Here is a 12,385-nt window from a genome sequence, read left to right on the forward strand (position 1 = left end):
AAATCACTTTTTACCTTTAAAGATGTAAAAAATTTCTAAGTGAAATCAGAACTGCTTCTAAAAATTAAATAAATGAAATTTATTTTTATAAATACTAGTTTATTTCATAAAAATACAAAAATATAAATATACATTTATAAAAATATGAATGAATTAACACAAAGACATTCTTCAACTAAATAAATATGACAGTAATAGTCATTCCTATTTCTTTAGGGATATATATTTTTTATATTAATTTACAAAGCAGTTGCACAATGTTTCATTTAATAGTAAAGATGACTGTAAGTCAGTTCAGAAAACATTTATAAAGTTCTTATATCTAAGAAAAGGCACAAAAAGCCTTTCACGTAATTTTTATTGATTATTGATGTGATATATTTTCCTTCAGAGATTGTTAGGCAAAGAAGGTGAACTGGTTATTATTACTTTTTTTAATCTATGTCATTCGTATTCATTCACAGAAACTTACTGATTAAGCAAACCCTTACTAAGACAACACCTATGTATTGTTTGTAATTTCGATTTTTTTAAAATTTCCTCCAAGGAAGAGAATGCAGGCCACTCAGTCTAGCAACAAAGAGAATACGTCCACTAACATGGGTCACGTCATACCGTACTCTTAATCTCGGTCGCTGTCATCACCCCCATACATATCGGCAAGTTTTTTAAAACGAGGCCCCCAGTCGCTGAGGTAATCATAATCCTGGTTACAATCTGCCGTGAGAGATTCTAAAGAGCTGAGTGAACCAGCTATGGAATCGTTCCCTTCGTAGGCGTATGTGGCCAGTGAGTCGTAAGGGGGTGCACTTGGGTCTGAGTCATTTTCTTTTAATCTTCGATGGATAAAATCTTGTACATCAATATTTTCCCACAGAGGCACAGTCCTCCGTATCTGAAAAATAGTTTCAGGCATTACATCCCTTCTGAGTTTACTGTCTTCCCTTGCTTCTGGATTCCTTAACGTGCCAATGTCAAAAGCCTGGGTGTCTTCCTCCCCGCCGCCTTCGTCGTTGTAGGTCACGATGTTGTCCCGGACATCGTCTTTTGAAATGATCAGAGGTTCCTTTTTTCTTTGCCTCTTCAAAGCAGCAAACAGCACAACCAAAACTATTAAGAACAACAACAAAAAATCCCAGAAATTAGTGAGATGCCATGATTCAGGGTTTAAATTAAATATAGCACACTTCTGTGAGTGAAGTTTGGGTGGTGTGGGAAGTGCTAAGATTGTTGGGATAAGAAGAATAACTATTCTATACAAACACAGGGGGTTTTGTGCCAATGACTGGCTGCACTGTATTGATGAAGAAGCAGATATCACAGTGCCATTTATTTACTTTCAAAACTCACTCTCCTAAGGAGCTCTGACATTGAAAAAGCCTCATTCAATTACGGCTGACGCATTTAGCCAAATGTAATTATGTGATACCTCATTTCTCCTAAATGCATGTTGGTTTAAAAATACTAAAATTCTAAAGCTAAGATCATTATTACCCCAAGAGCAATTCAGCACCAAATTAATATTTTCTTAATGACCCAATATGCAATACATTACTCATATATATTCATTATATACATATGTTATGTCTATATATATGTTATACACATGTATATATCTATATGTATATATACACATATGTTTATATATATGTGTGCATATATGCATACATGTATATATATGTGTGTGTGTGTACATATATACTGAACTTATTCCTTCCCATAGCTCACATCTGTTTAGGTAAATTCCTTGATTGACTTAGTTTTGAAAGTCTGCTTAAAATCTGAAATATAACTCTATAAGCTACAATATAAAATTCAAACTCAACTCATCTTTAACTTGTACGCACCTTACAGGACAGCTCAAATATTAACTTGTTACTGAGGACTTCCTTGATTTATGTGGATGCATTCAAGCTTTTTGGCTAAAATGTTAATTTTATTCCCTCTATTTGCTGAATTATTTATGTTATTCATATACCTATGTTATGAAGTTAACTGTGAACATCCCCACATATGATATACTTTCTTATTTTTTGTTATATTACTGGAATTTAACATATGCATGTATTTGACAATGAACATATGCAGAATAAATGCATTTTGCAATTAAAAAATACATTATTTCTTAAAAATGAGAAAAAACATATGATATCCAAAATGTAAATTTTCCATTGAAAATGGACGAAATCCCTAATTTTATATACAAGAAAAGTTTAAAATTAAATAAAGAAAATTTCTCCAAAGCACACTTACACATTGCCTGTGAGGAAAAGAACAAAACAAAACAGGTTTTCCCTTACTTTAGGCCAGTTAAATATTTTGTCAATAGTATTTGACAAATAGTTTCATTGAAAAGCAAGAAAATTTTGGCTCAAAAATCTATCATTCCTTTTGTCAATCTTTGTATCAAGACTACACAAAGCAACTCATGTACATTGAGACTCTACTTCACCAGGGCCCTTGAGGGCCACTAAGGAGCTCTGACATTGAAAAACTCCACTCAAGTCCTGTCCAGTGCTATTGTCATATTAGCCGACACTTTCCTCAGCTCCTACTAATTGGTAGAAAGAAACAAAATTCATTAGAAGCATCTTAAATTAACCTTCACAGAACGGGCTTTGAGTGCTAAGCTATATTCATATATATGATTCTGCATATAGTAAAAATATATAGTAAAATGTCTACCCAGTGAAAATAAGACGTATCTATACTCTTTCCTGCTAAAGGATGAATATAAGTTAATTAAGTCCAACAAGCATCTGAAATCCACCAATCTAGTGAACCATGCAGTAGAAAAAGAGGATTCTAAGCTTAATATTGAATGAATTAATTTATAAATTCTCTACTTTTCTAAGAATTTTTATAAATTCTGACTACAAAAGAACAACAATATGGTCAAGTTATTTTAAGGGCTTCTTAGCTAATATAATATTAACAACTCCCACAAATGGACCTAAGAACTTGTTCTGAATTTTTTCTCCTCTGTCAGGTCAAAATTATCCTCTTTGTTTTCCTGGACTGAGGTTATGTATCAGGGTTATGTGAACGGAATTGAAAGAGGCTAAGGTAAGAAATAAAGAAAGTGCATTATTATTTTCACTCATATGTAACTCGAACTTAGCATTTCTTTCTATTATGAATATCACCACAAACTACAGTTATAGTAACAGTATGTATGACTATTAAACCAATAGAAATCACAGGTAATTTATATTGCGTCATAGTTACAATATACCTCAAATGATCAGTAAACTTGCACTAGAAGAAGGCACATATGACAGTAATCAAGCTCATTTTGCTTTTTGTTTTTTATTTAATTTGGATAAATATATTTCATTTTTTCTTAGACATCTTATTCTTTCTAATTTAAATTACTGTCCCAAATAGGTCCATAAGTTTTATCTGACTACCAGCGGTGTCCAAGAAACCAAAAAGGTTAAAAAGCTGTGCCCTAGGTTTTAATCCCCGACTTTGCCTTGTAATATAGATATAAACTAAGAACCACATTTTTTTTCAAACCATTAGCAGGTAGGTCTAAGATATTATTGGCCATACTATATCGCTAACTGTCTTGCAAAGAGCAGACTCTCTTAACTATAGAAATGCAGTAACTGTGTCCAGTCATTGGTACAAAGACTCAAAATAACAGCAAGAATGCTTTAGGAACTTTGATAATGAAACCTCCCGAATTAGAACTAATTTTAACTAAATAATAAAAAATCACTCCACATTTAGACAATAAATTGAGAAGGTGAAAAACAAGAAATGTGTGCCTTCTATATTGCTCAGGGCAGAAAGCTGGCAAACTTTTCAAAAGAAAAGAAGAAGCCATCTAGGATTCTACATAGAAAAAATATACCATTTAATAATATTATAATATCTAAACTTATTTGAAGGTTGCTTTTGTCCTCCCACGAATACATGTGTATCTTTATGTATGTGTATTATCTTAACATAGAAATAAAAAAAACAAGTTTGAAATATACATATTTCCATGCTATTCTGAATTAGGAAAGTAGAATTATCTCAGCAAATAAAACAGTATGATATCAGTAGCACTCAGCTGAAAGGGTAAGACAGAATTCGATCTCCATGGGGATACAAAAATATTTTACAGAGGAGTTGAACTTTCTAGCAGCGGGTGGAGATTCGGACTGCTGATGGTGATGGTTGTGGTGTGTATGTTCTAAATCACCCTGGGAAAATGTTTTTCTAAATACTTGGATCATCTTAACTGAGACAAATGTTTTCCCCCCACTCTCTTCAATCCCCCACTGAAGTCCTGCAAGGAAATCTGGCCAAAGGGATTTCATCCAGATAGCTTGAAAGGATTTGCAGTGAAAAGGAGCCAGCACATATGAGCACTAGAACGTGAATTTGGCTAGCTCTTCTGCCCTAAGCATAAGCATTTTGGATGAACATTTGATGGAAACAATTTGGGGGAGAATGTTTTACAGTGGAACAACTGTTTAATTGAATTAAATCGTTGTCCTGTTAGGGCATGCTCATACAAAACATTTGCTATTGGAAGCATGACTTTATTTAGAAAACATTGCAGGACTAAGTATGACCACCATGCCATAGTGATATTTAAAAAAATGAACTTAAACTTTTAATTTGGTGTATTACACCTCCATATAACAAATTTTATGAAAAAAAAAGTTTATCTTACTGTGACAACTTAAATGCATGTGCAAGTTAGATGCCTGATACACGTAACTTAGTGTTTGTTAGTATTATCGTTTGTCAAGGTAGTCTTTGGTTTTGAGAATAATCGTTAGAAAGGAGAATTCTGAAATAGAATAATCTGGGTTTGAATGCTAGTTAAAACACTTTCCAAATTTGTGTAAGTTATTCAGCTTTTCTGTAGAAAAATAGAAGTATTTGACTTATAGAGTTGATATGAAAATTAAAGCAATTATTAAGCTAAATAGTCTCAGAATAATGACCATGGTTAGTTACAACTAAACACTATAAACATAAAATATATTTAAAAATATATATACATAGCACTAGCTATTATATCCTTGGTTTTGGTCTCTAGAAAACTAGACCTATCTTCAGAGACAAAAACTCGATTTTTTCTTTGTAATCGAAAGAACAATTTTAATGAAAAGTTAAAATTTTCAATCTTTAGCTCTAGAGAAGAGTGCTTTTCAGTGTGCCATCACTGGGCAATGAGGGAGAGAACTCTGGGAGTTAAGTGAGCAGTTGGGGGTGCAGCTTACCAAGAAGGATGAGCACGCAGAGGAGGATGGCGATGAGAGCCCCGGTGCTCAGGCCAGCCGAGAGGACCAAGGCCTCTGCAGTGCAAGACTGCATGTTTCCCTGACTGTCGCAAGCACACACACGAATAGTGAGTGTGCCAGTGCTGCTCTGAATTGGATAATCATTGTCGAAGATTAAAATTGGCAGTAGGTACGTGCTCATTTTGTTGCGGCTATATCCATCTTTCCGAGTCATGATTCCTGCTGTGTTATCTGGGAAAAAAAGAGATGTGGGGAAAAAAAAACCTCAGACCAGTTTTTTTTTTTGCTTCTTAAGGTCTTACAATTTTTAGTTTTAAATATATTCTATACCTTTATTATCTACAATGGTGAAGTTCGGATTAAGCGGAAATTCTGGCACTGGTTCAAAGAAGAATTTGTGGCCTCGGGGAGGATCATCTTTGTCCATGACACTGACAGTCTGAATCAACTGAAACCAAATAAGTAAATTGAATAAAGCATAACAAAAAGCAACTCTTGGTATTACAAGTCATTTTAAATCAGTGTTTGTGCTTTAAATATGTCACTGAAATTAAAGAAACAAAAAATACGCCATTTTCAAAAAATGATGACAAGGTTTGTTTTATGGTTTTGTCTAATGTTACTTATTTAATTAAGAAGAAAAAAATGTCCATCAACTATTAGCCTGCAGGGAATCTTTATGAATCATTGTCTGATTCCTGGCCACTGCAGTGTCCAACCTTAAAAAAAAATTTGATCACTCCGACATCTATCCTCTTTTAACATTGTTAGGGAGCACCAGTCTGTTTTATTATTAATTGGTTACCAAGATGTTGCCTCTACTAGATAATGGTTTTCTCAAAGGCAGAGAACATAACAGATGCATTTTTAAAAAACACAAGTGTTTAGCACAACCACTCCTATAGATTAAGAATACTCTTCATATAGTTTTAGAAAAATGAGCAATATGCCATATAATACCAGAAAGCAAAAGATTTTAAAGCTATGGGGCACCATAACTGCAATCATATTGCATATTTTATTCAAATTATTTGGTTTTCTTTTAATGATATTTGCAAAGTTGAGCAAGATATACAAATAAAAGCTTTTAAAGTGTTGTAAAATCAGTGTTAAAGTTGAGAAATTACAGCACCTCTTAGCTGTGCTCATTGTAAGTCAGAGGTGCGCCACAGTGTCAAGATGGAGCAGCAAATGGCACACTGGGCAGAAAAATTCCATTGAGCATTTTATAGTAGAAATAGCGCTAAGCTGCACATCGGGGTGCCTGTTTTTTCTGGTCCTGGGTCTGCCATCTGTGTGATTTGAAATCAAAATCATTTAATTACTCTGACTTTCAAATTTCTCTTCCACAAAACAAACAGTTGCACCATTTCCAGGTATAATAGTTCAACTTCTGGGATGAACAATAATTGGAATTTCACAGTAGTTTAATGCATCCATTGTTTTCGTTATTGTGTGCCTTCTAGAGCTATACCAACTTGCATACCCACTATTCAATGCTTTTTCCTCTTTAATTTGATATTAACTATAATTTAATTCATTTTATTGACAGTGGCATGTAACCTTATATTTCTTTATACGATGCTTCTGAAAATGCAGTTATTAAGACAAGCTTAATACACTTTTTCTCCTTAGAAGTTTAGATCATGACATAGAAAACATTTTATATAATGTCTAATATTCTTACCCAACCTTCTGTTCAAGATTAGCAATAACATATCCAATATTTTAAATCATAAACAACATTGGTCCTTTGATTATGGGACTCTGAGTTCTTGAAATGATTAGATAGGCCATCGTTTAAGCATATTTTAAGAGAGAATACATATCAGTAGCTTAAAATATATTATATTTTATTTTGAACTCTGTTAATTTTAACAAGAAAATTGTTTTGCACCAAGTATATGAACAATGACATAGAAATTTTAATAGTAGAATATATTAAGTAATTATAATTGGTTAATATCAATTATACAGTATCATTATCAATTATTAATTTGTAATATATCAATAACTCATCTGAATCAATAAGAGAAAAGCATACTAATTAACAAACAAGTCAAGAATATCTATAGGCTATTGTCAGTTCACTTGTTTCCCTCCAAAATATATGTTCAAGTCCTAATCCTCAGTACCTGTGAATGTGATCTTATTTGGAAATAGGCTCTTTGCAGATGTAATAAAGTTAAGATGAGGTCGTATTGGATTAGGGTTTACCCTAATCCAATAAATGGAGTCTTCCTAAGAAGAGGGAAATTGGATACAGAGACATACAGGAAGAATGTCATGCAACAATGGAGACAGAATTGGAGTAACTTGGGTCTATAAACCAAGAAATGTCAAGGATTGCCAGCAATCACAAGGCTAGGAAGTGTCAAGGAAAGATCCTCCCCTTGAGTCTTCAGAGAGAGGATGGACCTGCTGACACATTGATTTCAGACTTCTAGCCTCCAGACTGCATGAGAGAATACATTTCTGTTGTTTTAAGCTATCTGGTTTGTAGTAATTTGTGATGGTAGCCTTAGGAAACTAACACATCTGTGAAGATTTTTAAAAAATGGCCACACATTTATGAAAAAATGCTCAGCCTCAATAATTTTGGAGGAATTCATGTTAAAATTATAATGAGATAATGAGATATTACATATTGGTAGACATTTAAAATTTAGTGCTGCCCAATAAATAGGCAATCACCCACATTTGGTGGGAGTTATCACTAGGTATATGACATATTTGGAGAGCTATTTGAAAACATCAATGAGTATTTATAGATAAAATTTATTTATTTCTACTTTAAAGATTATCTACAGGGGAAATAATACCAGATAGTGTATAAATATAAATGTACTGCAGTGCTCTTTACAGTGCTGTCTGCTAGAGTAGCAGTTTGTTTATAAACCAAATTTCCATTAATAGGTGGGTAGTTGAATAAGCTAATTAATGTATAGCTATGCTGTGAAAATTAAGCATCGAATTAAAAATAGTCATTTACTGAACTGAGACTATGCCCATTACATGTTGTAAAGTGAAAAGAGGAAAACAATTTTTAATCCAAATAACTGTGTAATGATTCTTTGCTGGCAAAAGGAAAATAAAAACCTCACTGTTATTTTTGTGAATGTAAGTGCAATGCGGTATGTATCTCTTTCTTAGCCTGCTTGGGCTGCCATAACAAAGTACTTGCAGACTGGATGGTTTAAACAACAGAAATATATTTTCTCACAATGCTGGAAGCTGGAAGTCCAAGATCGAGGTACCAGCATGGTGGGCTCCTGATGAGAGCTCTCTTCCTGGCTTGCAGACGGCTGCCTTCCTGTTACATCCTCACATGGCCTTTCCTTTGTGTATGTGCATGGAGAGAGAGAGAGTGATCTCTCTGGTGTCTCTTCTTTTTTTTTAATTTATTTTATTTTAATTAAACTTTTTATTCTGAGACAAATGTACATGAAAGTTGTAAGAAATAATACAGACAGGTTTCACACCCCCTGATCCAATTTCCCCCAAATGGTAACATCTTTTAGAACCATAATACACTATCAAAACCAAGATTTTGACATTGATACAGTCAGGATACAGAACATTTCCATCACCACAGGGATCCCCTGTGTTATCCTTTCATAGCCACACCCACTACCTTGTTGCCCTCACCCCCTCCTAATCCCTGGCAACCACTAATCTGTTCCCCATTTCTAAAATTTTGTCATTTCAAGAATCTTAATTAAATGGACCCTTTTTGAGATTCACCTAGCTTCTTGAATCTGTAGATTTATATGTTTTATGACATTTGGGAAATTTAACATTGATTTGGCAAGGGAAGGGGAGGCCACCTCACTATTTCCGGGTGGGAATGGAAGTCTATATTCCCCCTCAACCTCTGTGCACATCCAAGGTGGGGATCCTCATTACTGCTGGGCAGTGGTGGGATTTCCATCTCCCCACTAGGCCTCTGCTGATAGCGCTCTGGGTGGGAAGGGTAGGAGTGCCTTGTTACTGCTCCCTATCTGATCTTCACTTATACTAAAAGCATAGGGGGTGGTCTCATTACTGCTGGGCTGGGCAGTGGTGAAAATCCTGGCTCTCCTCTAGGCTTCCTCTAACTCTGGTGTCTCATTTAAAAGACACTAGTCCTATCACATCAGAGCCCCACTCTTATGACCTCGTTTAACCTTAGTCACTTCCTTAGAGGCCCCATCTCTAAATATAGCCATAACGGGGGGTTAAGGCTTCAACATATGAATTTTGGGGGGACAGAAACATTGAATCCATTATAATCTCTACTGGAATAGAAGAAAGACTGTATTTCACTTTATTTTCCATATTTAAAAAGACACGATGGAATTATATATTCCTAACTTCTGCTTACTTTTTCCTTAAAGAAATATCTAAATAACTGGTTAAAATTGCTTTCAGTAAAATTTGTGCAGTTGCTGTTATTTGTAAAATACTATATTAGTGTCAAAAATGAACATACCCTACATTCGCTTAAAATTAGAGATATCTTAACTATTACTTTGTAGGGGAATTTGTAACTTTTAAAAATCTTTTTTATCTTAATAATATTAAAGTCAAAAAATCACAAACAAAATATGAGCTATATCAAACCAAAACGTCCTGACTGGGCAATTAAAAGTGGCAAAATGTAATCAACAAAACATTACTACAATTCTTTTTATACTAACATAGAACAATTTCATTTTCATACTGCATGTTTTATTTAATAATATACTTCCATTCTATTCATGAATATAACTCAGTGTCAACATAATCGTGAATCCAGGTAGGAACTTTTTACATACATGATATTCGTTATATACCTGGTATGTAAATTAAAGTATATATTATAATTTACCCTATTATATCATGGATTTCATAATAAAAACAATTTTAAAAGTCATCATTTTAAGATCATTGTGAGCTTTTTGATAAGAGGAGATAAGTGACAAGGAGGATTGACAATAGTTGACATGAAAAAAAATTGTGCAAGTTAATTAATGTAATGTCAAATGCCTCTGTGAGGATGAAATATTTTTTTAAAGTTTATAATAATTGTATTTACCTGCCCAGGTTTGGCATTTTCACAAACAAATGTTTCATAGTACATGGCAAATTCCGGAGCATGGTCATTTATATCTAGAATTCTGATGAAGACAGGAACGTGGCTACTTTGTTTTGAGTTATCTGCAACGAGAACACGTGTAAGATTTCAGTCTCATTTACAGAGAAGCCATGATACCACGTGCCCCATTTGTAACCTAGCAACCGGTCATTTCGGTGGTATTTACTTTCTTGATTGCATTGCTGATGAATATCTCAGCTTTCTTACATGGTCTAGATGGAAAGCATGATAAAAAGAGGAGAATATGATTGAGAATGAAGTACTATTTGTAAGAGATAATTTTCTGAGACTGATCAATTATTTTTATAAGGTTAGATTATATTTCTATCCCACAGTAAGGTGTAAAAGAAAATCATGTTTAAAATAAATGAATATTTTACAACTATTAAAATAATTTAAAAATCCAACACACTAAATCATTTCTCTCAGATCTTGCTAATGATAAAATCACTACATTCAAGAAACAGAGTCTACTTAACGCCATTATTTTGCCACTTCAGTGAAAAATAATGTGTTCAGATGGATGTATTTCCAACTTACTTATTTCTGTGGCTGTAATAGTGATGTTGTGCCAAGGAGATGATTCCCGGTCAAGAGACTTCAAAGTGAAAATAGAGCCATTTTCTGAGTGGATGCTAAAAATCCCGTCCATATCAGTATGCCGGTCAACAGAGTATCTGGCAGAAAAGAGATTCATAAACCCAGTCATTGTTTTAAGATTATAAATTTATCTACTATTTCTGATAGGCAATTCACAAAATGTCCTAAAAAAAACATGACTAACAAAATGCTAATAATTTTCTTGAATTTGTATTTAATATAATTGCCATTTAGACAATTTGATATATTTGGGTGTTCCCATCATTATTATTCTATGATTACATGTAATTTGGAGTTATTGTTTATACTCAGGAATCCTAGGGGCAACTTTTAAGTGAATTTTTAATTGTCACTCGATTTACTTATCCTATTATAGACCTATTGCAGTGCTTGAAACATATTAAACAGTCATATTGAACTTGATAGAGTCAATCGCTTTAGATAAATTGAAATTATGTTAAAAAAAACACATAAGGATATGTGTCCACAGAGTCCTTATGAGTATAAGTGAATATAGAGACGCTGTTGTAAAATACATTGCTCTTGAGTGGCACTCTATTCAAGGAATATCTCAGCTGAATCAAAGGCCATCCTCCAATTTATCCCTCCAACCCATTCCATATAAAAATGACATATCAGACAGAGTTCTGTGACTGTTTTTCATCAGAGCTGGGTATAGAAGATGTCACCATAAACTTTGTATCACTCTGTGGTTGGAAAATAATGCCTCTCTCCCACAAAAAAAGATGTCCACCTCCTAATCCCTAGAACCTGGCAATATGTTACGTTGTATGGTAAAAGTAACTTCACAGGTATGATTGGTTAAAAACACTGAGAAAGGAGATTATCCTTAATTATCTGATGGCCCTAAACTAATTATATGAACACTTTAAAGTGGAAGAGGAAGGCAGAGAAGTCCTCTACAGAGATGATACGGAAGAAAAAAGGGGAGAGATTCAAAGTATGATAAGGACTTGACCCCTTATTGCTAGCTTTGCAGATAGCAGAAGAGGGCCACATGCCAACGAATGCAGGTGGCCTCTAGAAACTGGGAATGAACCTTCTGCTGACAGCCAGCAAGAAAACAGAAATTTCAGTCCTATAACTGCAAGGAACTGAAATCTGCTGATGACCTGAATAAGCAAGGAAACAATAGTCTCTTGGGATCTCCAGACAGGAATGTGGCCCTGCCCACACCAACACATGGACTTCAGCCCTGTGAGACTCATACCAAATTTCTGACCTATAGAACTATAAGATAATGAATTTGGGTTGCTTTAAGCCACTAAGTTTATGGTAATTTGGTATGGCAGCAATGGAAGGCTAATACTCAAAAGAGAAATCTTTTAAAAGACGAGCTTACATGAAAATCCTTTAGTTACATCAGGCCATGTTAGGCTGTACTAGCTAACATTTTTAC

The 12,385-nt window shown here is 34.0% G+C and overlaps 1 protein-coding gene across 1 annotated transcript in view; it reads right to left on the minus strand.

Moving 5' to 3' along the window:
• Window positions 1-221: 221 nt before the first annotated feature.
• Window positions 222-12,385, minus strand: part of CDH9 (cadherin 9) — a 92,965-nt gene continuing 80,801 nt past the window's right edge. Inside the window, exons 7-11 of the mRNA XM_004422695.2 lie at window positions 10,906-11,042; window positions 10,306-10,427; window positions 5,580-5,697; window positions 5,229-5,480; window positions 222-1,110 (exon numbers count right to left, since the gene is read on the minus strand). Coding sequence (XP_004422752.2) covers window positions 623-1,110; window positions 5,229-5,480; window positions 5,580-5,697; window positions 10,306-10,427; window positions 10,906-11,042 — 1,117 coding nt within the window. The 3' untranslated portion in view covers window positions 222-622. The remainder of the gene's footprint in view (window positions 1,111-5,228; window positions 5,481-5,579; window positions 5,698-10,305; window positions 10,428-10,905; window positions 11,043-12,385) is intronic.

This window comes from Ceratotherium simum, chromosome 18 (assembly GCF_057802395.1).
Source record: "Ceratotherium simum simum isolate JZ-2026a chromosome 18, ASM5780239v1, whole genome shotgun sequence".
In the NCBI taxonomy this organism is placed as follows: Eukaryota; Metazoa; Chordata; class Mammalia; order Perissodactyla; family Rhinocerotidae; genus Ceratotherium; species Ceratotherium simum.